At 38.2% G+C, this 26,314-nt stretch overlaps 2 protein-coding genes across 7 annotated transcripts; one reads left to right on the top strand and one right to left on the bottom strand.

The window, feature by feature from the left end:
* Positions 1 to 73: 73 nt before the first annotated feature.
* On the top strand, positions 74 to 26,111 carry ark2n (arkadia (rnf111) N-terminal like PKA signaling regulator 2n). 6 transcript variants are annotated; one of them, XM_082142170.1, is made up of 6 exons: positions 77 to 239; positions 3,050 to 3,808; positions 6,950 to 7,012; positions 13,335 to 13,412; positions 14,761 to 14,845; positions 20,389 to 26,111. In XM_082142170.1, exons 2-6 carry the CDS (start codon positions 3,121 to 3,123, stop codon positions 20,552 to 20,554), a joined length of 1,080 nt encoding a protein of 359 aa, XP_081998296.1. In that variant the 5' UTR covers positions 77 to 239; positions 3,050 to 3,120; the 3' UTR covers positions 20,555 to 26,111. The 6 variants fall into 6 exon arrangements, 5 of the variants coding, with proteins under 5 accessions (XP_081998295.1, XP_081998297.1, XP_081998296.1 ...); XR_014199030.1 differs by lacking the exons at positions 13,335 to 13,412; positions 14,761 to 14,845; positions 20,389 to 26,111 and adding exons at positions 9,290 to 10,071; positions 10,171 to 11,566 and having other exon boundaries at positions 74 to 239; XM_082142172.1 differs by lacking the exon at positions 6,950 to 7,012 and having other exon boundaries at positions 78 to 239.
* Positions 17,355 to 20,382, bottom strand: LOC309478559 (uncharacterized protein). The gene is made up of 2 exons (XM_082142176.1): positions 18,544 to 20,382; positions 17,355 to 18,474 (listed from the first exon to the last, which is right to left on the bottom strand). The coding sequence occupies exons 1-2, from the start codon at positions 19,169 to 19,171 to the stop codon at positions 18,446 to 18,448; spliced, it is 657 nt and encodes a 218-aa protein (XP_081998302.1). The 5' UTR covers positions 19,172 to 20,382; the 3' UTR covers positions 17,355 to 18,445.
* Positions 26,112 to 26,314: the final 203 nt, after the last annotated feature.

Raw genomic sequence — 26,314 nt, 5'->3', positions numbered from 1 at the left:
TGGTGGTGCCGTCTGTTTTTCCCGCCGTCATCGCAGCGGAAATGACGCCTGCACATTTGTTCCAGCGACGGCTAGTGGGGACATTTTAAATTAGCAAACTGTGCTAAAGCGGTCGGAAAGTCGAGAACACAGCGGTTATCCTATAAAATTTCAATTGACTCCGTATTTTCCCCATGAATATGGTAGTAGGAGCCTGAGATGTTACAGAGAACACACACATGAGGACAGATTTGAAGCAGGTAAGCCACTGTCGTCGGTTATTGCCGCGCGCTCATCTCTGCGCCCTTCCATTTTGAGCATGTACTGCAGCTCTGACCCAAACCCACTCACTTTAATTACTGCATGCTTTTATCCATGCATATATGCATGCGTGCTGTCTTCACTCAACGTGCAAATGTACCGGTTAACGTGCAACTTCCAGACCGAATGTGTTGCTGCAAGATGAGTGTTTGTGCTGCAGTGTCTCTAGCCTATATATTCATTTTCAAGGGTTTTACTTCTTAGTTCTCTTTCTCTGATGATTCAAGTGCGCTATTCCGTCCGTTTATGTCACAGCTGCATACATATTTAAAAGAAGCATTCATGTGGATTACTTGCAAATAAGCCCTTGTAACTCCTAAGGGCTGTGACATGCGTCATTGCGTGCATGCAGTGCGATAGGATCAGAGCGCGCGCGATATTCGTACATGATGAACTGATGTCTGTCTGATAGAGCGCGTGAACCGTGTTGCGCGCGCGGTTCGTGTTTCAAGTTGGCTGCGCGAACGACTAGTAATGTTATGGAAACTCATAGAAAATTACCATGGTAGCCACACAGCGTTCGCCAAAACACCAAATCTGTTGCTGCTGTGATTGCTGTCGTAATAAATCTGGGCTCTCCTTCAAACGGTGTAAGAAACGTTATTTTAATTTCTCCTTTTGATAATTGACTTTGCGATCTAATAGCATTTTGCTACGGTTTTTGTTGTAATTCACGTCCAATACAGAAATACGACCTGTGGCAGTCGGTGCATGTAAAACACCTGCTTGGAATAACATCATGTTTGGTTGCCAATAGTAAGAAAATGTCCAACCTTTGTATATGCTACTATCTATCTATCTATATTCAATAATGTTGATAATATAAATTAATTAATTTTAATAATAAAATAAAAAATGTAATGGCACAACCAAATATTGCAATTTAACACGTGCACAATATGGGGGAAATATTATTAGGCAAGTAAAACATGATGAATAATTAATAGGGAAGGGATACACATTTTCACAAGTTTCTTATTTGTTTCTTTGTTTTATTTTGCTGCTTATTTTTTCCCCGCTTCATTATATCAAATGAGCCCTGCCTCCACTCACTCACTCACTCAGCTCAGAGAGATCCACTCGTTGACGAACACACGTTGATCTGATTGGTTACAAGGTAGTTTGTGACGTCAGAAACACCAGCGATTTCAAACCGTGTTTTTGAGACTGTCTTTGGTTCACTGCAGTTTTAAGGAGAAAATACTCAGCAATGGTTTTGACTTATGAATTTGCACATGGTTTGTCTTAAAGCATATTAAAAACACCACATAGATAGACACATAGACTAAACAACATTAAAAGCTTGATTTTCACCACCGGGGGACTTTAAATTCTGCCATCCACAGCTGTCATTTTTACTGTAAATGAAAAGAAAGAAAAAACTATATAAAAGCAATGTATAATCACTGAAATTCTAAATAGAATATGTGATGTCTGTGTGTGTATATAAACATTTATGAATCTCTATGTATTTTACAAGTATTTCTTCTGAATGGGGTGTTTTGGTTGAAAGTGTAACAGTAACTTGAGGTAAAGTTTTGCATGTCTGGAGAGGGTGCATTTAAATGAGGTCTGCAGTGTTTTGTTGCACAGGTCACGGAAAACCTGTGAGAGAATCATGAAATGGTCATTTTCTGACCTAAAAAAAGTCCTGGAATTAATAACACAAAATCTTAAAAGTCATGAATATTCACAGCAAGAAAATGTCTAGTTTTGGATCGATCTGAAAAAAGTATTGCAAGTAAGTGCTGCTCTTTGTGAGGTCCGTCCCCAAATATGATTTTTAAAATGACAACCCCTGTGTGCAAGTCTTCATACAGTCTGACAGGCCTCTCTAAACACTTGATCGCAGCAAACAAATTTCCTTATGGACATTAAGTTTTGAAACCGTTGTGAAATGCAGCATTGTGCATTTGAGTCGGATGAGGTGTAGAAAGGTTGATAAGAGCTCCACTGGTGCGTGATAGTTCAGGGTTCTGCCTGGTTAAACACCTGTACCTCAGTGGTGCTTAAATAGTCGAGTCACGTTTATTTAGGAAAATAAGTGTCAATGTTGCTGCATAATACGTCAATTTTGAAAGAAATTCAATTTCAGCTATAAGCAGCACTTCAGAAGACAATAGAGCCATTATTCAGCTCAAGTCGGTTCAGTGTCGATCGTGAGAAACTAAACTAACCGTGTAATCAGATATTTGTCAACTTTTCTTTTTTTTTTTCTTTTTTTTAACCAATACTTTGTTTTTCTTACGAACAAAGTTATCAGCATTAGCACTGACAAATTTTCACTGAATTAATTCAGTGTGGAGGACATAACTGATAACAAATATAAAATGGATATACACAAGAGAAACAGATACACCTACATAAAGAATAATATATATATATATATTATATAATTTATAAATAGAACTATATACATAATGTCAGAGATAGATGATTTACAGGCAGAAAGTGTTTATTAAAATAAAATAAAAACCAGACCAAAAAAGTAAACCTGCAGTCCCATTTGCCTTGATCTACATCTTGGTATACTCTCCTATCCTGTACATTTAGATCACTCAAGTTTTAAGAATAGAAATCAAGCTTTCATGAGTTCGGTTCCACTGCATTAGAGTTTTAATCTTTGCTCTATTAATTAAGGCAGTGGATCGCTCCAAACGAACATTATCTGTAAAATAGGACAACCATTGCTGTTTTGACAAATTAGGAGGAAGTTGGCTGTTATTTTGACATAGTTGCTGTTTTCCAGGTCAGCCGCCCCTGTTTATCGACCAGCAACTGCCACTTCAGAGACTCCGCCCCTGGCCCCGCCCTCCAGAGATGACTGATGCCCAGAAGGCCAACGAGCTCCCTCAATGCCCCTCAGAGGGCGGGGCCACAGAGGAGCAGGACATGCCCCTGAGACCAGAGACCACGCCCACCAGCTCTCCAGCTTGTGAAGAGCCAATCAGCTCGCAGAGTCCTGACAAACAGCCAACCCCTGGCCTGCTCTCCATGCCCTGCTTATTAAAGGAGCTTCACAGAGACTCCGCCCCCGGGCAGCAGCAGGAAACGGATCCGCCCCCGACCGCTGCCCAGTCCTGCCCGCGGGAAGACAGCGATTCCTCCGTCTGCCTGCGGTCGCCCTCCTCTTCCGGGCACCTCGGAGACTCCGACACGCTTTCGTCGGCGGAGGAAAAGGCCACGCCCGCCCAGACGGCCGGAAGAAAGTCACGGCGCTCGCATTCTGAGAGCGACACGTCCACCATCGCAATGGCGGCTAAGAAGAACCGTTGCCAGGAGAAGCAGGCGAACGGACGTGTGCGCGTCAGAGGCCCGCGGAGCCAGCGGCAGAAGCTACGCATGCGGCAGCTCCGGCAGAAGCGGGAGGCGGCGGCGAGACGCAAACCCGACGTGCTCCAGGACAGCAGCACCAGCGACAGCGACATCACAGCCCACTCTTCATCATCCTCGCCACTAACGGCCTCGTCCGACAACGAGGGAGAGACAATCAACTCTCACGCACCAGGTAACTGCACAAACACGCACAGCATTTTGTGTAGAAGATCAGAGCTGGATCTGGCTGTTGTGTGCTACACGGTAACCGCCTGTCCTGAACAAATCGATTCACTGATGCATCACGATTCGTTAATCCACAAATATTTAATACGTTTATCTATGATTCAACAACCAATACGATTTATGATTAAGTTTTTGAAAACTAGTGAAACAATTTAATAAAATTTTCACAATTTTATACAATATAATTAAAGAATCTTTAATTTACAGTAATTGATTTATTAATAATTAGAGATGCACCGATGCTAAATTTCTCCGCCGATACGATAGCTGATTATTCAGTATGGTGTCTACCGATGAAGTCCCCCTGTAGTCAATAACTTTATCCCTTAAAACTAATATTTGATCACCAAAATGACATATTTAAATGTTTTATCCTTGGAAAAAGGACTCTACATCCTTGCCTCATTTAGTATACGTGGTTCTATGAATATGCAAATGAGCCCCGCCTCCACTCACTCACAGCAGCTCAGAGATCCACTCGTTGACGATCACACGTTGACCTGATTGGTTATAAGGTAGTTTGTGACGTCAGAAACACCAGCGATTTCGAACCGTGTTTTTGAGACTGTCTTTGGTTCACTGCAGTTTTAAGAAGAAAATACTCCGCATTGGTGTCGACTTATGAATTTGCACATGGTTTGTTTTAAAGCATATTAAAAACACCACATAGAAATATAAGCAACATTAAAAACTAGATTTTTCACCACAGGGGGACTTTAAAATGTCATGAAACCCCCGTTTTATCACTGGTCGTTCACACCTCAGCTTTGAAAAAGACTTAAACATGGGCGTGTAAAGCTGTGGGAAAATGGGAGTGTAGAGGGTGGGAAGAGGGGAGACAACCAATAAAACACACCTGCAACACACTCATTATTCAGACAAATAAATATTAAAATATGAGCGGAGAACAACAAACATAATAAAGAATGAAGGCATTGCTAATTTTGTGCCCGTTCTTCTTAAAATGTTTGGTCGCAGCGTTCCACACAGACACCGCTTAAATATTGTTACTCAAATTTCCGTGTGTTTATAGTCAAACTCCAGTTTGGACATCATCGCAGAGATGATGCAAACAACACTTTTGAGCTACTGTAATGAGGAAAGATACACTTACACTTATGAAGCTGAGCAGGCAGAGGTGAAGGACAGTGCTGAACCGGTCTTGTCACATTTGAGTTCTCCACTGTAAAGAGATCTCATGCGTAATACAGCGCTGTGATTGGATTAAACGTTTTTTCTCATGAATAATATGGAGAAACTGATGACTTAAAAGCTTACTCTCCAGCCATGGCAGCCAATCACCACTCCAGATTAACGCATATACCTCACTTTTCGTGACATTAGTTCAACTTCGCTTTAAACCGGAAGAAGGAAATAGCTCAGAAATACAAAAAAAGAACCAGCTTTTCCTTAATAATAAACATATAAAAAAATGTCCCTTTAAGGAAAAGAAATCTCTCCCAACTAATGCTGTATATACACAGGGAACCCTCTCATTTGGTACATTACTATTCAATTAGATTGAATTAATTAAATTTAATAATTTGAGTTTTTTTAATAGAGTTAGGTATAATAATAATAATAATTACACAAATAAAAACGGAAATGTTTGTGTACGACTCAGTTGCACGTACGGTAGTTTTCATGAGCACTTGTCTTCATGACACATTTATTCAAGCAAACACATATAATTAACAGTAAATAAGCTAATTTCAAGTGTTTTTTTATAGCTAACTAACGACCTTGTGAACACTAGATAACTTTCCTGAGTTAAATGCAACATTAAGTTGACATACTGTTTCACAAGCTGTTTTATTGACTTATTTCCACGGTTGAAACGCTGATTAAAGTGTACATGAGACATGATACATGCATTTAATCGGCCCTAATCATCGGCTGTTTTAAAACAATCAGCCTTTTTATTATTTAAAAAATACAGATCTTTGTCCAATTCATCGGTGCATCCCTAATAATTCATAATAAATGTAGCAATAAAACATGACTTGTCTGGCCAGCTCACTTAATCATATATATAAACATACATACACACACACACACACACACACACACACACACACACTGTTTGTGGTTGAGAGCTTATTTATTAATTTATTGTTAGTAAATATATTATTATTATTAACTACAAAACCACTTGACTTAATGGCTTAATTTATTTGTATTATTTAAAAATATATATCATTGTGTATTTTATTATTATTATTATTATTATTATTGATGATAAAAAAAGAAATCATTACTTATTTGACCATTTCATTTAAAGTAAAACAAAACAAAAAAACGATATGGTGCTAGATATCGACAAACCTCATTTTAACTGATTACGGTAAAAAAATATATTATTTTTACTTCTGTTTGTGGATGAGAGCATAATGTATTATAGTATGGTTTTATGCAAAATCTTTACACAGAATTTTGCAGCGAGTTCTGTAAACTCATTAAAGATTTGCAACTGTGCTGAAAATTGAGATGCATCGAGAATCAGATTGGTTTTGGAATCAGATTGTGACTTTGAATGGAAAGTGAATCGTGAGGTGCCTGAAGATGCCCAGCTCTAGTCCTGAAACCAACACCTGCAGTGAAGCCATTTTGACATTTCATTTCTTTCATGCATTGTTTGGTGCATGTTGACTGAATGACAGAATGGTTAAAAATGACCACACACACACACACACACTGCGAAAGACTCAATCACACACACATGAAGGATCTTCGGCACCGGTCAGGGTGTGTTTTCTGTGCATGCATGTTGAATGACCTCATATGCAAAGCGCCAGGTGAGGAACATTTTTCCAGTATCAGAATTCAACAGCGTTCTGACCTTACGCTGACCCCTGTCAGTAGCGACCAACCAGAATGACCCACTAAGTCTGGCTACTAGTCTTGAAAATCCAAGGTGAATACACAGCAGCTAATTTGTCACTTTTCTTTGTTAGTTTGATAGTCTGATGCTCCTGTCTACCATTGCTGTGGACAAATGTTCACCCACTAAATATTCACTAAAATAGCAATTATGTTCAATGTCATGTTTGCAATGAGATTATAATTCAAGCATATTTATGATCAACAGTGCTGATGCATGACATTCCACCATTTGAACAAATGCAGATTAATTGGAGGGAAATTATACCAGGTATTGGATGAAAGTTTGCATTTAATTTTAGAATATCTCAAGATTTTCTTTGTCTTTGTCTTTCCATCGTCTCAATATCTGTTGTTTATGTGTCCTACATCTGACTCATGTGTGAAATGTCTGCAGTTTTTTCTTTTTTCCTTTCATTAACCCTTAGTTTTCTGCACAGTATTTAAATAGGATATGCATTTTGTCCAAAGCACTACAGGCAGGAGCAGTTGCTCATGGGGCCACCAGGGGGCGTATGCCTTTCTTTCTTGGGGCCACATTGTTGGCAAGGCAGGAGTTGAAACAAACTCTAACTTTGATTATATTATATTATTACCATAGCTCTGTGATTTTATTAGTACAGTTTTTATGCAGTTTGAAGGCCTGTTTGTTAGCTTCCAGTGTTGTTTCTTTTTCTATTTTAGCCAAAAATAAATAAAAGCAGGTGCATTTGCAGCAGTTTTAGTATTATTTATACTGTAATATATTATTTATTAATATTTTGAATTAGCACTTATTTTTATATTTTCAGCTTTTATTATTTGTTTTAATTTTGCTATGTGCTTTTGTCATTCTATTTATCTTTAATTTGCTTTTATTTCAATTTGATTTAGTTAGTTACTTGATTTAGTTATTTTATTACTTAAATTTACTTTGCTAAGTTCAATTAGTTGCCAAAGGCAACATGTCATTTAAGTATAATATATTTATATACAATATTTTATTTTAGCTTGATTTCAATTGGCAAAAAGTTTTATTTAAAAACAACAATAGTTTGCAGATGTAATGTTTCAAAGCAAGTTGCATCTCTAAGCTGTACGTTTGTAACACATTCACGACCTTAAAGTCCCCTTGTAGTCAATCATTTTATCCTTTAAAACTCATCTTTGATCACCAAAATTACATTTAAATGTTTTTTCCTTGAAAAAAAATGCATGCCTAAAATAACTTGAATGTAACTACACTAGGGATGTGACGGTGAAGATATTTTCCCACCGGTTACTCGACGTGTGACAACACCGGTAATACCGGTATCATTTAAATCGCTAATTTGAAGGCGAAAGTAAAATGCGCGCGTTTCCACACGGGCATTCATAATGGTGCGGAGCGGCACTGTTTTGTTGTGTTGATTTTCATTAAGAATAATAATAAATGTGTTTAATAGTGTCTGTTCTCTAAATTAACTAAATGATATGTAAAAAAAAACACACAAAAAACATCAACAAATCTATTTGACGGTGGGGAGCGGTGCCCGCGGTGGGCCAGTGATGTAACCAGTGTTGCTTCTGAGCACCGTCAACACCGACTATCGTAACAAGCCTACTCTACACCCTTGCCTCATTTAGTATACGCGGTTCTATGAATATGCAAATAAGCCCCGCCTCCACTCACTCACAGCAGCTCAGAGATCCACTCGTTGACCTGATTGGTTACAAGGTAGTTTGTGACGTCAGAAACACCAGCGATTTCAAACCGTGGTTTTGAGACTGTCTTTGGTTCACTGCAGTTTTAAGGAGAAAATACTCAGCAATGGTTTCGACTTATGAATTTGCACATGGTTTGTCTTAAAGCATATTAAAAAAACACCACAGACATATAAGCAACATTTAAAAGCTTGATTTTCACCACAAGGGGACTTTAAGAAATTAACTATCGCACATCAATAATCTGCATTGAGCAACATTCCTGTTATTGTTTGAAAGCGCTTTATCAGAATCAGAAAGAGTGTGTTTGCGCACACAAGGAATTTTTCTTGCCTCCAGTGTACACATACAAATACAACAAGAAAAGTAGAAGTAAAATTTACACAGTTAGGTTTAGTCATAATAAACCTATGTAATTATAAACTTTAACATATTATGATATAACCTGTGAGGTCTATGATAATTTAATGTTATTTATCCTATTCATATGAATATTAAATATCTCTCAGGACAGCATTTAACATCTGTATATCGTTAAGAAACTCCTTTACTCTGATAAATGACTCTAAACCAGCATAATGACACAGCAGAAGTTAATCCTGTACGTCCCTAGTGGTTACACTTGTTTGTTTTTTTTCACGTATCAATTCCTGAGGGTGGGTTAAAATGCTGGTTTCTATCTCACTGTGTGCTCTTTAAGCCGTCTTTAGTCATGTGACCATTGGTGAACTGTACTCAGAATGCACTGTGAGAGCTGCATGTCTTATTCCCAGCATGCTCGCCGGTGTGCACGCAATAACGCCGCCACTTTCTGCATTCCTGTGTGTCTGACGTCTCTCTCTCGGCACTGCCGTCTGTCTTTAAGCTGGCCATCGCCGAGCCGACGCTTCTGGAGCATCAGCGCGTGGGCGGGGCCAACTTGGCATGGGCATGGCCAGTGGAAGCCTGGGCGGAGTCTTGGAGGAAGCTCTTACGCGATTCGCCGCGATGCAGAGACAGACCGAGGAGCGCTTTCGCGTGTGGATGGACAGACTGACCCGCATGCACTCGGACGATGACCTTTCATCTAGCGAAAACCCGGAAGGGCGGAGCCACGTTAGCTCGTTCCTGCCGTCATCGGAGTCGCAGGAAACGCTGGCGGCCTATCAAATGGCCCGACTCAGCGCCATCACGGTTCCTCCTCCTCCTTCTCAGACTGCCGGTCTCAATGGAAACGCGGAGCCATCTGAACCTAACGTCTAAAGACGCAAAACAACTGTGCCGACTCTATTTGACCGCTGAAGTGGAGGCTTGGGACAATGCACAAACTTTCTCTTCATCTCTCATTAACCCTCTACTAATTTTTCTTCATCTTCATTCTGCCTTCTACATCTCTCTTTCTTCTATTAAAGCATCAGTTCACCAAAAAATTCTACATTTTACTAATTCTCATGTTATTCCAAACCTATTTGGCTTTCTTGCATGGAACACAAAATGTGAATTTGAGGAATATCATGATTCTTTTCCATTTAATGAAGGTGAACAGTGTTTTTGTCCTTCTTGGAGGTTGACATGCTTTAGTCTGCATTGACTTTTGTCAATGTAATAAAGTTTCCACTTTTGTGTTCAATGGAAGTAATAGTCTTATGGGTTTGGAACGACACGAGGGTAAGTAAATAATGACTTCTTTTTTTTTTGGTAAACTGTTCCTTTAACGTCACCTGACCTTCTGCTATTAACATTTTCTGTTTTATATTCGCATCTCAGGGCCGCCCTCCACAGTCAGTGCCTTTGTGATCTCATGTCTTTGGGAGAGCCAGATTCTCCCATTCACCTGGAGATTAATCATTTTTAAAGAATCATTTTTTTTCTTGCCCATAGAGTGACCGAAAGACGTCTTGTTCCCATAGAGACTTCTAAAGTTTTGCCTCGACTGCCATGTGTCTCTTTGTCTTCATCTGAAACACCTGGGCTGGCATGTCTACCAAAGAACTGTTGTTTGCATTGTGGATTGTTTTAAGTTCTTATTTAATCGCTTCTTCCAAAGCGGAATATGCATGACATAAGCTGACAACGGAGAGCTGTAATGTAATGACAGCCTATACCTTGGTTTTTGTGCTGAATACTGACCTAGGACAAACACTAATGGAGAAAGTCACATGCAATAAACGGGGGTGAATCTACTACTCGACACTATGTCTAAAGCAAGAGATCTTGATCACTTATATGTATCTATTTAAGGGTGATTTTCACGAAAACATGTCAGAGTCCTATTTTACCCCCAAATTTGCATAAAACAATGTAGCCTATATATAAAAGCATTAAGATTTGATGCATTTAGAAATTATTTTCATGACAATTATGCTCATTTCCTCTGATTCTCATTACTGAAAGTAGAACAACCAAATGCATTAGTTTCATTGCTGCTTCTCGTTATTAACTTCTGTTTGCATCACAACAAATACTGATATATTAATACTTAACTAAAAAAAAAAAGTAGTAATATAACTATTTTGTGTTACACTGACTGATTTTTCTTTCTTCAAAATGTACTTAATTGTCATTAAAATAATGTTGCAATGCCAAAATTCTTAATATGCATATAAATAGGTTTAATTTTACTGAAAAATATAAGTTCTGTTTTTTTGTGTTGAAATATGAGCTGCAGATATTCTTGACTTCTCTTTTGTGTGTGTGTGTGTGTGTGATTTGCCCATCATGTGCTTCCTACACACTAATACAAACACACACATAGTCAATGTTTACTGTAGTTACTGACTCACAGGAGGACTTGAAAGCTGTTTGCTGTACCGCTTTACTGTATAGAGTATCTGAAGGAGATTGTTTACGTTTTTATGTCTTTATGGGTAATAACCAGCTGCCTAAGTTTAGTGTCATAATGTTTTAGATGGAGGACAGAATTTCCTCCACATAATTGCTAGAAACTAAGAAATTAGTATCCAGAGATAGATGTCTTTATTTGTTACAAATTTTTTTTCTTTATCATTGCATTATTATTAATAATGTCATACTACTGCCTCACCAAACGTAAAAGTGTGCCAGGCGACGTTCAATTTGTGTTTTCATGTCTATGTAACACATTGACGTGTAATATCTGCTCTGTCATTAGCTGGGAAATAAATATACAAGTATTTTACCAGCATTCCATCTGTTTTACCTGACCTTATTATCCAGTTAGTTTAGGATTAAAGTCCATGTGCTGCCTTTGGGGCGTGATATCAATTATCAATGAATTTTTTTTTGGACTAAAGAATTTATGTAAAGGCCCGTTCACACCAAAAACGATAACTATAAAGAAAACTATATCAGCGTCCGCACCAGAAGACGGCTTCGTTCTGTTTATTCGAAGCACGCGCTGCAGTTTTGTCGTCTGTCACTTTAAATGCTCGAGCTCTTTAAAGCAGGATGGATTCTGATTAGGGATGGGACGATTACCGGTTTCACTATAAACCATGATAAAATGTACTGACGGTTAGTATTATCGTTTAAAATTTTATTATCATTAAAACTGTGTTTGACTATCGCGATTTTACTGTAAATCCTGTCCAGGCTGGCGCCGGCGCAGCGCGCAAAGTTTTTTTTTTTTTTTTTTTTTGAGAAGGAATGGCAGAAGGCAGATTAATGTTTTAAATCTTACATGATCACAGAAATATTATCAAACTCAATAAACAATAAATCAACTCTGATTTCATTTTCAATCCAATCGAAAACGGAGACGCAAGACGGCAAGTTGTATTTGAATGAAACGAGAGAGCGCGTGCGCGTCCGTTGTGATGCATGTGCGCTGTGTTATAATGCGTTTTCGATTGGATTGAAAAAAAAATCAGAGTTGATTTATTGTTTACTGAGTTTGATAATATTTCTGTGATCATGTAAGATTTAAAACATTAATCTGAAATTTAAATTGGTTGAGTTTAGCTCAACCAATCACCAAGAAATGCTTCATTTTGTTCAGTCTAGGGATGGGACGGTATGAAAATTTCATATCACGATAATAGTGACCAAAATTATCGTGATTTTCAAATATAAAACATGTTGAAACGTTTTCAGTGTTGAGCATCAGTTCTTTTTGAACACTCATCTCGTTTTAACCAAACCGTGATAATATTGATAGTCACGATAATTTTGGTCACTATTATCGTGATATGAAATTTTCATACCGTCCCATCCCTAATTCTGATTGGCTGTCATTGTTTGTATCGTTCATTAGCTGGAGAAAAATCGCTCTGAAATGTATTCAAACGATATCGTTCATCTGTGCCGTTATTATTGTGTGAACTGCTATTTTTTTATATTTAGATAAATGTTTAGAACTATATATTTATCATTGTACTTATTGTCCTTTAGTGTGAATGGGCCTTTAGTCTTTTAAAAATGAAAAAAAGATATAAAATCATATAAATTAAATACAGCCCAATAAATACTTTAAATATAAATACTTTAAACAACACAGTCTTTTTAAAAATGAAAAATTACCCTATTTACTTGAATAAAAAATTTATCTTCAAGTCCATCAATCACACATTTTTATTGCCATATATTTACTTTCTCTCTGAAAATATATTGCATTACGGAATAAAAAGCATTGTGAGCAGTTTTATGTTTACTTTAAAAAGTGAGATTCACTTTTGATAATACGCCTGTTTGCTCACTAAAATTCCACCGAGGAAATCGAATTATCTGTGTTCATCACAAAAACAGCTTAAACCTAAAGCCAAAACACATTTGGCAAAACATTCAGTGTTTCACTCATTTACTATGACCAGTGTTTGGAAGGAGATTTTCAACAGGAACTATTTAGACTAATAAACTTCAAAGCTGAATGATGGACATGCAGATGTAGCGGTGAATCTTCTGAACAGTGTGTGTGTGTGTGTGTGTGTGTGTGTGTGTGTGTGATTGTGTTGCAGTGGGTCCTGCAGTGGTTGGCCACTATGATATTTCAGACACTCACTCCGAGCAGGAACAACAGTCACAATCGCTCTCAGGTTCGTCTCCACCGCTACTCGGCAGTCTTGACTGTACGCTCGCACATATTGGCTGCGTCTCAATTCGCATGCCAATATTAGATCATAGTATTCAAAAAAAGTATTTTAGTGTGCATCGATACGGTTTTTAGACTTGACCCACGATCCTTTGCATTACAGAAATTGGAAGTAACTACAGTATTTTTGTTTTTAGGAATATGATTTTTTTGTGTGTGTGTGTGAATTGGAAGTACTCAAACAAATAATCTAATTTTTTTTTAACAAAATAACTTCTTACACTACCCTTCAAAAGTCTCTTCTGCTCACAGGCTGCAGTTATTTGATCATAAATACAGTAAAAACAGTAATATTATAATTAAATATTGTTTGCAATTTAAAATCATGGTTTTCTATTTGAATGTACTCTAAAATATCATTTATTTCAGCATAAATTAAGCAGAAAAATATTAAGCAGCACAACTGTTTCTATCATTAATTATTACTGAGTATCAAATCATATGAGAATGATTTCTGAAGGATCATGTGACACTGAAGACTGGAGTAATGATGCTGACAATACAGCTTTGATCACAGGAATGAATAATGTTTTACAGTAAATACAAAACCATTATTTTAAATTGTAATATTTCACAATATTACTTATTTTTTTGTGTTTTTGATAAAAAAAAATGCAGGCTTAATAGCATTACATTAAAAATAGTAATGTCTACAAACTTTTGACCAGTACTGTATACATTTCGAAAGCATTCTGTGACACATGAATTTTCAGTGTCACATGATTCTAATATGTTGATTTGCTGCTCAAGAAACATTTATCATCAATATTGAAAACAGTTCATATTTTTATGAAAACAACATTTATTTGAAACATAACCTTTTGAAACATTTTAATGTCTGTACTCTCACCTTTGATCCATTTAAAGCATTCTTGCTAAATAAAAGTATTAATATCATATTCTTTTTTTAAATCACACCCAAAACTTTTGAACGGTATTGGAAGTTCCCAGTCAGGCTCTATAACCAATCATGTTTTGTAATTTAATCGTTGCCTTTAAGTACTTTTAGTGTGAGAATTGTGATGCAGCCGTTTCCTCGTTGACTTGCCTCTCTTTTTTGTGAGATGAATAAGTGTTGGCCTCAACTACAGGATATTTTGTGTTAGATTATCAAATGAAATGTATCCTTTTGAAATCTACATGGTAGCCTATGTCAGGCGTCTGATTTCTGTTGAAGGGCGTATTTGTGTTGCATCAGATTCACTCATATTTAATTTTAAGGATGGCAGTGAATGTTGAATCAAAAGGTTTTTTTGGTAGCATTTGCTGAATGTAATCTGTTGTGTTTCTAGGTGCCGTAGAAGCCCAGCCATCTCAGGTGAGTCTGGCGTCCACAGACAGTGAAGTGGAGATCGTTGGAGTTCAAGAGAACGCCAAGTGAGTCGATCCTCGTCCAATTCATTCACTAGTCATATAATAGTAATGTTCTTATGCTAATTGGGTAGGCAAGGTTTAAAGGTACATTATATAATTTATTTATTTATTTATTTTTATTAACAAAATTCAAATGAGTCAATACATCATCAATCCTTCTTCCAAAACATGGTTTTGTCTTACCCTGATTCACTATGGTAAGCCTATTATAAGTGTTTTATTATAAGTATTTTAGACCTGTCGAGATGGTTTTCGCGGGAAATTGCGTACATGCGTCTCTCGTAAATAGAAAAAAGTTGCTCCGGCTACTTCACATGTGTCTGGTGTGGGAGTTAGTTGTAATTAGTAAATATTTAAGCGGAGGTTAGTTGTCACAACGAGTGTGAAAGTTTGACATGAAGCCGCTAAATCTCCAACCTATGGGGAATCGCCTGTGTAAAAAAAAACTGAGGGATTTGAGATTGTGAAAGAGATGGCGTTTTATTACTCAACAGGTAATTTTATTGGATTGATAAATTGCCACATGTAGCTCTCTAATAGATTTCATTGCAAAGCATCATCTATTGTGAAAGGTCATAGTCATCCGCAGTCACACAGAGCCGAAGCACAACCAAAAACTGTTCTTCTGGCAAAATGCATGCCGTTTTTTTTAAACACTAGAGGGCCAAAAGTTACACAGTGGACCTTTAACTACTACCTTTAACTAACAGTTCTTTTAAATAACAGTTCTTGTAGGATTGTCACTTGTCAAAAAGTTCGAGGTTTCTTGGTTTTGACATCAGGTGATTTCCCAGATGTCAACGGTTGCCATTTAGACCTTTCTATATTAAAAGCAGCCATCTAGATGACAAGTTTAAATTCTAAGCAACTGCATCCTCAGCATACGCCATTCAGTTCAGCACCTGGGTCTTCTTTCTGTTTACGGACATGATGTAACCACATAAAGATTAATAACCTCAAACTGACATTTCCTGCAAAATCAGCAGCTCAAATTATAAGTAATTTTTATAAGCTTACTATTGTGAATCTGGGTTTTAATTTGATTTTATTTGACAAAAAATAGGGAAATACATTGTTTCCATTGGTCCTTGATGTAAAGCACTAACTGTATAGTATAGCATTATTAATACAAAATTACAATAAATGTCCACATTTACCAAATGTACAATCACAATTAAACACACACATAAACTAATACAAAATTCGTCACTGAAACAACCAATCTAAGAACAAACTTTTAACTTTAATACTAAATCTAAGGTAGGGAAAGGAGACTGTTTGAACACTTTTTTACTTTCTCAGTAATTTAAAGTAATTTAAGAATTTCTTCATATAAAATGCAATGCAAAATTCTTTTAACATTTCAAGTTGTATAAACTTGCAGTGTATTTGAAACGAACGTAACTTAAAAATGATCAGTAGTTTTATAAATTAACATTAACCCAGTTTAATAAATGCCGCAAAAATTGATGGTTACCTGATACCTAATGTTTACAAATTAAACCTCATTGTAAAGTGTAACTGGATCGATTAGGACCAGGGCTTGACATTAACCTTTTTGCTGACCAGCCACTGTGGCTAGTGGTTTCCCAGAGTTATTAGCCACTCAGCATTTTCACTGGCTTTTTTGACATCGTTACCAAAGGGGAAAACTGCCATATAGTATAATATCTCATAATTTGGCAGCAGTAATATACTTGAGTATATATCTGTCACTTTAAGACCTGACGCATGAATCCATTGTACTATTACACATGCTTTTTTTTTTTCTCAACTGTTTGTTTACTTAAAACATAACTGACTGTGTTTACGTGAATACTTGCCAAGTTTGTGTTTATTTGACTGTTTAAGTGCAAAAAAAGCTTTAATGCTGCGTTCACACCGAACCGCATTGAGCGTCTGGAGCGAGTGATTTCCATGTTAAGTCACTGTAAAGACGAGTTGATGCGCGTCTGGAGGTCCTGCGGCGCAATAGACTCGTTTAGTGCTGCGTGATGGGCGCAATTTCGCCTCATTCACGCGAAAGAGGCGAATTGAGCATCTGGCGCGATACGTGTGAGTGATTTTTATTTGGTGCTTTTTGTGCATTCATGCATTTGAAGCGAATTCGCGTCTGACGCCCGAGTTGAAAAATCTGAACTTTGGCGTCTGTTCGCGCCGCTGCTGCTGTCACGTGGTGAAGTGACGTGATAAACGGGGGCAGGCCCGCCCGGAGTCACTCATTCAACGTGGAGGAGCGACTGATATTGGCAGTGAGCAGTTATACGGAGCTATATGACACAAGTTCATATTTCTGCAGACAGGAATAAAAAGGACCTCGCTTTGAAGAGTGTCAGTGAGGAGATTGGGCAACCTGGTAAGTTGTAAATACACATTTCATTTTTGAGTCACGTTATCGACCCTGCTAGCAAACGCTAGCAAGCTGCCTTGCCGCCGTTTACCAACTATTTTACAACTCCTGTCTCCCCAGTCCCTGGTCCCTCACCCCCTGCTGCTGAACCCACAGGTGTGTGAAGCCAATAGTACAAACAATATTTGAACATGTTACGTGCACAAAACATTAGTACAGTATCTACTCATAGCTTTAACATTCACATAGTCACAAAAGTTTGTGAATTAGTCCCCTTACTAATAATCATTGTATTTGTAAATTGAGACACAATTCCATTGATATTTATGCCACCAATCATCTGCATACATACTTTTTAGCTACTGTTCAGTTGCATGTTTATATATGTATATGTCTGAAGTATAACTTTAATTACTTAATATATGTTAAAGCAAGTTCAAAACAATTTCACACTTGCATTTAAGCACTGTCTCAAATCAGGAATCATCTTTCTGCCTTCTCATTGCACTGTGTGTTGTATTTTTTATTTCACAGGCCAACAGAGGAGGAGAGCCCCCCGGCGGCCCCGTGAGCGGTCCCAGGATGGTCCGTCGGAGGTGGAGTAGGCGCTGATGGAGCTCCTGGTGCGACCTCCGGCGCGACCTCCAGCCCCACCACCAAAGTCCGCCGATGAACACTTCCTCCTCAGCCTTCTGCCTTTTCTGCAGAGCATGCCGCCTCATATCAAAGAAATCATAACATTTCAAATGTACAAATTGGCTATGGAAAACAGCACCATTGTGCTAAATTTGGAGCAATTGGACCCCCCCCACACACACACAGTAGGCTTTAAAAAATAAATAAATGAGGCACCAGGCTCTGCAGGAAACACAGAATGCCCTCCTTCCTCTTCTCCGACATGTCGTTCCCTGCGGCTCTTCCACCTTCCTAGCGAGGTCCTTTTTATTCTTGTCTCTGTATGTAAATAGTTTGTACATATTGTACATTTTTCAGTTTATAATGTTATTTTAAATGTTTGGCCTCAATAAATTATTTTGTAATTTGACTAAATGCCTGGTGTGGTTCTAATGCACAACAAAGCAAATCTTTCATCACGTAAAAACTTGATTTCAATATATGAGACATATATTCTATTTTTAGATAGTCATGCTCTTTATTGGTTTGTGGGTGGCTCATGTGGGGAAGTCGTGAGGAGGACTTCAAACGCTACTCTGTCGGCTGCCGTGGTACTGCTCCCTCCGCCGAGAAGTGTGTCATGAAGACATCCCTCTCCGGAGTGCTTCTCTGGAGGAGTTGTTTGCCGCATCCCGACACAGACCTGGCAGTGGCTCCTCTTCAGCATGTCCCGCACCTCTCACAGCAGGTGCCTCTCTCCCCTCCGAACACCTCATAAAGTTGTGGAGAACACACGTCGCCTTCACATACTTCTCCGCAACTTCAGGGTGGACCTCGATTAGGCGGCAATACATCCTCCACTGTGAAGAGAGGATGCCAAAGGCATTCTCCACCACCAGCCAGGCTCTGGAGAGATGGTAATTGAAGACACGCCTCTCTGGAGGAAGGGTGCGTCTAGGGAAGGGCCGCATGAGGTTCCTCCGCAGCGGGAACGCCTCATCAGCAGGAAAGACATTGGGCTGGGGTCCTCTTTCTTCAGCACCGGGTAGAGGCTGGCCAGGAGGCAGATGAAGTGTGCCAGCCCTGAGAGCCTGTCCAAAGGCGGAGTTCGCCAGAATCCCACCGTCGCTGGTCCTGCCGTACCCCCCAACATCGATCCCCCGGAAGCGATACTTCGCATCCACAACTGCAAGGGGAACGATGGAGAAGGTTCCCTTGTAATTGTGGAACTGGGATCCTGAGTTGAGGGGTGCCTTGATCATCACATGCTTCCCATCCACCGCTCCACAGCACAGAGGGAAGTTCCACCGCTCCTGGAATCCCTCTGCGATGGACCTCCAGTCATCGGTGGTGGGCACATGCATGGAGTCCTCCACAAGGCAGTCCCAGATGGCAGTCACTACCTGGGGGACGATCTGGCACACCGTGGAGACACCAGCCCTGTAGCTTTAGGACTAAACCAGGACTAAAGTGGGTCTGAACCAGGACTAAATTAGGACAACACAGGGTCTAAACCAGGACTAAATTGGGTCTAAACCAGGACTAAAGTGGGTCTGAACCAGGACTAAATTAGGACAACACAGGGTCTAAACCAAGACTAAATTGGGTCTAAACCAGGACAAAAGTAGGACTCAACCAGGTCTAAACCAGGACTCAGGGTTCAACCACGATTATACCAGATCTAAATGAAACTAAATCAGGACTTAAAATACAAAGACCTCCTGAGTATCACTAGAAAGAGCACCAACAGGGGTATCCGTACCACAGTTTGAGAAACATTGATAGCATAGCGTATATTAACATATATACTGTATTTAAAATTTCATATACATTTACTAACCGAAGACAGATGGACAGGCGCTCCGCAGCTGGGATAGAGCGCCTGTAGTTGGTGTCCTGGAGGGTGATCCTCGCTCTGATGTGGGACAACAGGTCATTAAACTGGGCGCGGGACAGGCGGAAGTACCGCTGAAAGTGTCTGGTGGACCCAAGTACGGCAACAAGGACCCCTACGCCGCTGTTCTGCTCTCCAGAGCAAATACAGAGCGGTGACTCTCTCGATGAATGCTCGATCAACATCAGCCATCTTGCAAACAGACAACCGCCTAGCAAACCCCTCCCACAAGAAGCGGATTTCGCCTCGAACGTGCGTCTATTTCGCTTCAAACGCTTGCTTTCCAATTCGCTTTGGACGCGCGAGTAGATTCAAAATGTTCAAGCGTCCAACACGACGCGATAGAAGCGAATTTGACGCTCAATTCGCGTTCGGTGTGAACGCAGCATTAGACCTGATGCACGGATCCAAGTACTGTTACACATGCTTTTTCTTTCTCAACTGTTTATGTTCACTTAAAACATAACTGACTGTGTTTATGTGAATACTTGCCAAGAACGGCATTTTGACATTATTTTGTGTTTATTTGACTCTTTAAGTGCAATAAGCAGCAAAACTGGCGGGGTTTATGTCAAGCCCTGATTAGGATATTTTATTTCAACATATTTCGAAATAGATAAATAGTCACGTTACTTTGAAATATGATGTTTTTGTGACCGTTTTAATGTTTTTGTAATGTTATTTCAGCGTTGTCTCAAGGTTTCCTCGCGGTGGAGTGATCCAGTCGCTTTCTTCCTGGAAGCAAAGAGCTCCGCCGGCGTGGACGTCAGTCTCTGCGCAGTCAGGCTGGGTTCCTCCTCCTGAGGTGGTGGACCTCACGCTGGACGAAGACCGGCACAGATACCTGCTGTGATCACACACACACACACACACGCTTAGATACACACACTCATATACATGTGACTGGTGGGCTGAGTGACTCAAACCAAAATGAACTTTGACTGTTGAATCTAACAACACAGAATAATGTTTTCATTAAATGAAAAACTCTTCAATCTTACTGTTCAATGCTTTCTTCTGATACACTTTGATATGCCTGATTAATTATTTGATACTGGGATTGTAATGTCAGTAATTGACACTGGGCTGGTAATGGTTAGCGAGCGCATACTGTACCAAGGTCACCCCTCGGTAGAGTCAGGTATCAAAGCTACTGGCCTGAAATACTTATTACAATCTTAAAAATAATATGGGGCTTCCTTAAATAAATTAATATACTGAATGTAAAAGGGTGAATCTCACAAAAACTGGTCGTATTTCACTTCAAAATCAAGAATATAGAATATTCGAATTCTTTGTTATAAGATTATTTAGCTTAGAACAGACTATTTTTTTAGAAGTATTAAGATTTTTTAATTGTGCTATTTATTATTGTGATTTTGGAAAAAATACTGTAAGCAAATATTTTAATTGTTGTACTGTCTTTGTTGATTTGTTTAATTAACAAAGCTCTCAATTACGTTTACTGTAATACACGAATCATTATTGAAAATACTGGGAGTTACAATAAACTCAAAAATTAAAACATATGGATGTTACGGTAATAATAAGTGTTTGAAAATTATGAAAAATAGAAAGTGGTCTAAAAATAGGCTTCTTTTTCTTTAGGCAAAATATAATTTCTTGTTTGTTTGTTTGTTTTTTTCTTTAGATTTTGAGGTGAAATAACACCTGAATGTGTTTCTGTGGGATTCAGCCAACAAATTGAATTCCTCATCAAACCTCAGTCATTTCATCATGGCAAATCAGGGATGCCTTGCTTTCTCAGACCCTCAGATTTCAACTTCGTCTTTTGAGTCACTTTGCCCCACTGAAAAAAAAACACCTACACTTACATGATCCTGCTGTCGGCCTCAGGAGTCGCTTGCTTGAACCACCCCAGCCACTGTTATTGTGATGTAACTTCCTGTTAGCTGCTGAAGAGCTGTTAGTCGAGATATAACCACAAACCTGCTGGTCTTACTCTCACCGGAGCAAATGCCCCACTGCTCTGCGTGCGCGAGATTGTGTGTGTTCACTGTCAAACATTTGATGCTGCTGTGTGGGGAGAAGCCTTGGAGTGTGTGTTCCTCACCCGATACTGCTTTCACAATACGTTTGCGTGCGTGCGTGCGTGCGTGCGTGCGAGTGTGTGTGTGTGTGTATCCTGAGCATTACAGTTTTTCAGAGCATGTTTGTTACGTACATCTCGCATTGTCATAGAAACAGGCCCTTGCTTTTATTATGCCAATGGAACTTATTCAAACACTCTATTGGTCAAAAGTTTGGAATCATTAAGATTTTTTTATTTAGTCTCTTCTGCTCACCAAGGCTGAAGTTATTTGATCAAAAATATAGTATACAGTAATATTGTGACATATTACAATTTAAAACAACTGTTTTCTATGTCAATATATAGTCAAATGTCATTTATTCCTGTGATCAAAGCTGAATTTTCAGCATCATTACTCCAGTCTTCAGTGTCACATGATCCTTCAGAAATCATTCTAATATGATAAATGCTCAAGAAACATTTTGCATTATCAGTGTTGAAAACAGTTTTTGCTATGTAATATTTTGGTGGAAATACTCTACCAAATTAGCATATATCTGAATGATTGAAGACTGTAGTAATGATGCTGAAAATTCAGCTTTGATCACAAATATAAATTACATTTTGCGGTATATTCAAATAGAAAAGTTGTTTTAAATTGTAATAATATTTCACAAAAATTACTGTTTTCACTGTATTTTTTATCAAATAAATGCAGCCTTGCTGAGCAGACGAGATTTCTTTCAAAAACATAAAAAAATCTGTAATAATTCCAAACTTTTGATTGGTAGTGTTTACACTTGTGAATACAATCAGTGTGTGATGAGAAAAAAAAGACTAGGTTTTGTTTTCTAAATGGGGGTCTAATTTACATATAGACTTTTTAAGCAATTTAACCACAACTTAGTTTTATATACATGTTTCTATGGTTGCATCACGATATCCCAGACACCACTGAAACTATTTATTGATATTTGCTGTGTTTTACTTGATGTTACATATATGAATCATTTGTTCGAAGAGCAATATGAATATGCATCTCCAAAACTGCATATTAAAGGGATGGTTCGCTCTATAAATGAAAACAGTCGTGTATCCACCCTCATGTCTTTTTTTAAAACCGTGACTTTCTTTCTGCCTTGTAACACAAAAGGTGATTTGAAGAATATTTATGCTGATCGTTTCCATAAAATGAAGCAAATCTGACAACAGAGCTGCTTTAAAAGTGGTTCATACGCAGCACACAAGTCAAATGGACCACTTTTATGGTGCTTTATTGGAGAATTAAAGTATCTTTATGCTTTGTAAAAGAGCAGTGTGAACATTCTTCAAAACATCTCCTTTTGTGTTCCTCGGAAGAAAGTTATGTAGGTTTAGAATAACATTAGGGTGAGTTAATGACGACAAACATACATTTATGGGTGCGCTGTAGATTTAAGTTTGAGTCTTGGCAATATATTCAGTCTGTATAACATCAAATGTTTCCTTTTGTTTCTCTTCCTCACGATTGTTACTTGTCAGACCACTGTGTGTGAGGAGCACTCACTACCTGAATGTGAATTATTCTGCTTCTTTCAGCTTGTGTATGGACATTTCAGAGGCAGGTTTTGAAGCCATGCTGGTGGCCATTTTGGCTCTCTTAGCCCCGCCTTAAACTGTGACCCGCCCCTCTAAGAGTTTGATTGGACCTTTATCTCTGTCAATCACGTGAGGTGAATAACTGCTTCTCGAGAAAGGGAAAATGTAGTTCCAATGCAGGAAAAGTAGCAGAGGAATTTAAAAAGGATAGTTCGTCGTAAAATGATCCACGTTGACTTGCTCTCATGACGTTTAAAATGAGTTTTGTTCTGTAAAAACGTGAAAAAGATGCTTGGTACAATGTTTACGCAGCTCTTTTTTCATACAGTGGAAGTAAATGGAGACGGACGCTGTCGAAAACCAACATAAATGTAGTTTTCTGAAGCATATGATAATTTTGTGAGAAAATTCCCATAAAGCACTATTAAAATATATGCATATGACTTGAGCACTACACTGTGAAAACTTAATTTTTAAAGGTGTAAATAAAACTAAAGTAATTGTAGTACGTTTTACAAGAAAATATGGTTACATTTTGTTTGGTAACACTTTATTTTACAGTGTCTGTTACACACGTTACATGCAGTTACTATAGTAATAACAGTAAATTATGCATAATTACAAGTAACTAAACCTAAACCAAAACTATTTACAGTACATGTAATTAATGATTATTACTCAGAACTTAAATGTATAATTACACCGTAACACGGACACCTTACATTAGTGTAACCCTTTATTTTAAGGTGACGTAGTTACATTTTACTTAAATAAGTACTGAGTAATATTAATAAACTACATGCCCTTTCTATAGTTACAGTTAGGGTTTGGTTTGGTTTATGGTTAGTTACTTGTAATTATGCATAATTTACTGTTATTACTATAGTAAGCACATGTAGTAACGTGTAACTACGTCACCTTGAATAAAGTGTTACCAAAAATACTATAATACTACAAAATTTCACGTTTGTTTTCAATTCAATGTTGAAATTTACAAGCAAATTCTGAGTGAAAATTCTACACCATTTAAAAAAAATTAAAATATATATATATGTTTTTTATGAATTGATCTGTCGCATTTTCTTTGTTCGGAAGAGCTGCGTGAACATTCTGCAAATGACACATTTAATTTTTGATTGAACTGTTCCTTTAAGATGCATCCCTCCAAGCAAACTCCATTCCAAACTCTCTGACTTTGTTTTCTCTGGCTCCAAAAGTGAAGGCCGTTGCTGGATCCCAGCTGTTGTCTCGTGTTCGGCCTGCTTTTGTGAAGTAGAGGAAGCCCTTTCAGAGTTAAAAGTGGGCACATCTGTCACCAGTGATACCCAGATTGTGTGATATCTTCTCTTCCTGTGATAGCAAAGAGCACAGAGATGTTCCTACACCCTCCAGGATGAAGGAGATGCATGTGGAGCTGATGCTTTAAAGGGATAGTTTACTCTGAATTAAAAAGGATCAGATTCTAACTCTCATGGCGTTCCACACCCGTTTGACTGACTTCTCTGGGACACAAAATATGATTAGCTGAAATGTTCCTCTGCTCTTTACCAAGTCCGTGGGGACGGATGCTGTCCATGTCCAAAAGTGACCAAAAAAAGCACCATTAAACTAGTTTATGCATCTTGTGCACTATATATATTTCAAATCTTCTGAAGACATACAATAGCTTTATATGAAGAACAGGCCTTTATACGATATCATTCGAAAGTTTGGGGTCAGCACGACTTTTTTCTCATCAAGGACATGTTAAATTGATAAGAACGGGCATTTATATGTTATTTATAAAATATGAAGCTGTTCTCAAAATTGATAATGATAATAAATGTTTCTTGATCAGCAAATCATCATATTAGAGTGATTTCTGAAGGATCATGTGACACTGAAGACTTGGAGTAATGATGCTGAAAATTCAGCTTTAATCACAGGAATACATTACATTTGAACATATTCAAATAGAAAAGTTATTTTAAATTGTAATAATATTTGATAGTTTTACTGTATTTTTTAATCAAACAAATGCCGGCTCAGCCTTATTGAGCAGAAGAGACTTCTTTCAAAAACATTCCGACTCTGAACTTTTGAACAGTGGTGTGTTTCGTCACGTTTCAGTCACGAGACGACGAACTAATGGAGCTCAACAGCATCTGTCCCCCCAATAACTTTCACTGTAAGGAAAACAACATCGTGATTCTGCAAAAATCTCTCCTTTTGTCTTCCATGGGTGAATCATACGGGTTTGGAACCACATGTAGATGAGTAAAATATGACATTTGGCATATTCCTTTGCCATTGTGAAATGTTCTCTCCCACACACACACACACACACACACACACACAACACCAGCATATCCAGCTCTTGAGTTAAGCACTTTTAAATGTAACGTTTCAGATTTCAGTTCTAAAGGAGTTCTAAAGCTTCCATTATGACGTCATCATCGTTCTCTCCTGCGTTTTGTCTCGTGATCATTTGTCTTGTGTTTCCTGCCGGAATGTTTTGTAGTTTAACACAGATTTAAGCGTCCTAAAACAGCAATAATCCTGAGAACAGAGGGACGGTCCGATGTAAGCCCACGTTATGGGTTGTTCAGTAGATTTCCACTGCGTTTGAAAAAACACTTTCCCTTTATTTAATTGTGCTACTCTGTTTTTGGTTCATTTCATTTCGACAGTATTTTAAATTAATAGCAAAAAAAGAGTGTTGATATTTTTTTGCTTCCGCAAGTCTTTCTTCCTTTAAACATTTATGTAGAATAAAATGAAACTATTTTAAGATAAATAAATAGAGATATTTAAAGAGTAACATTTGTGCCGTGTGTGTGTTTTCATTTATTAAAAGGAGTTAACAAAGTTGTGAATGTATCAGAGCAACAGCTCGCTGTATAAAACAGACTCCAGTGTGGGAAAGCAGCCTGTGACCTCTGACCTCTGGGGGTCACAGCTAGGCAGCTGCCACAAGAGGGTCTGTTCATCCCTAATGACAAAGAAATAGGGGTTCCTCTCACA

This window comes from Leuciscus leuciscus, assembly GCF_965113295.1.
Source record: "Leuciscus leuciscus genome assembly, chromosome: 16".
Classification (NCBI taxonomy): Eukaryota; Metazoa; Chordata; class Actinopteri; order Cypriniformes; family Leuciscidae; genus Leuciscus; species Leuciscus leuciscus.
The sequence above is the reverse complement of the archived record's forward strand: the minus strand, read 5'-3'. Positions and strand labels throughout refer to the sequence as shown.

Excerpts from the sequence above, each read along its gene's own strand:
- ark2n (XM_082142169.1), top strand. The coding sequence starts at position 3,121 with ATGACTGATGCCCAGAAGGCCAACGAGCTCCCTCAATGCCCCTCAGAG. Across the intron at positions 3,809-6,949 it reads AATCAACTCTCACGCACCAG|TGCTGATGCATGACATTCCA; the intron begins GTAACTGCACAA and ends TATGATCAACAG. Across the intron at positions 7,013-9,289 it reads TTGGAGGGAAATTATACCAG|CTGGCCATCGCCGAGCCGAC; the intron begins GTATTGGATGAA and ends TCTGTCTTTAAG.
- LOC309478559 (XM_082142176.1), bottom strand. The coding sequence starts at position 19,171 with ATGCATGTGCCCACCACCGATGACTGGAGGTCCATCGCAGAGGGATTC. Across the intron at positions 18,475-18,543 it reads AGAGGCACCTGCTGTGAGAG|AAGCACTCCGGAGAGGGATG; the intron begins GTGCGGGACATG and ends ACTCCTCCAGAG.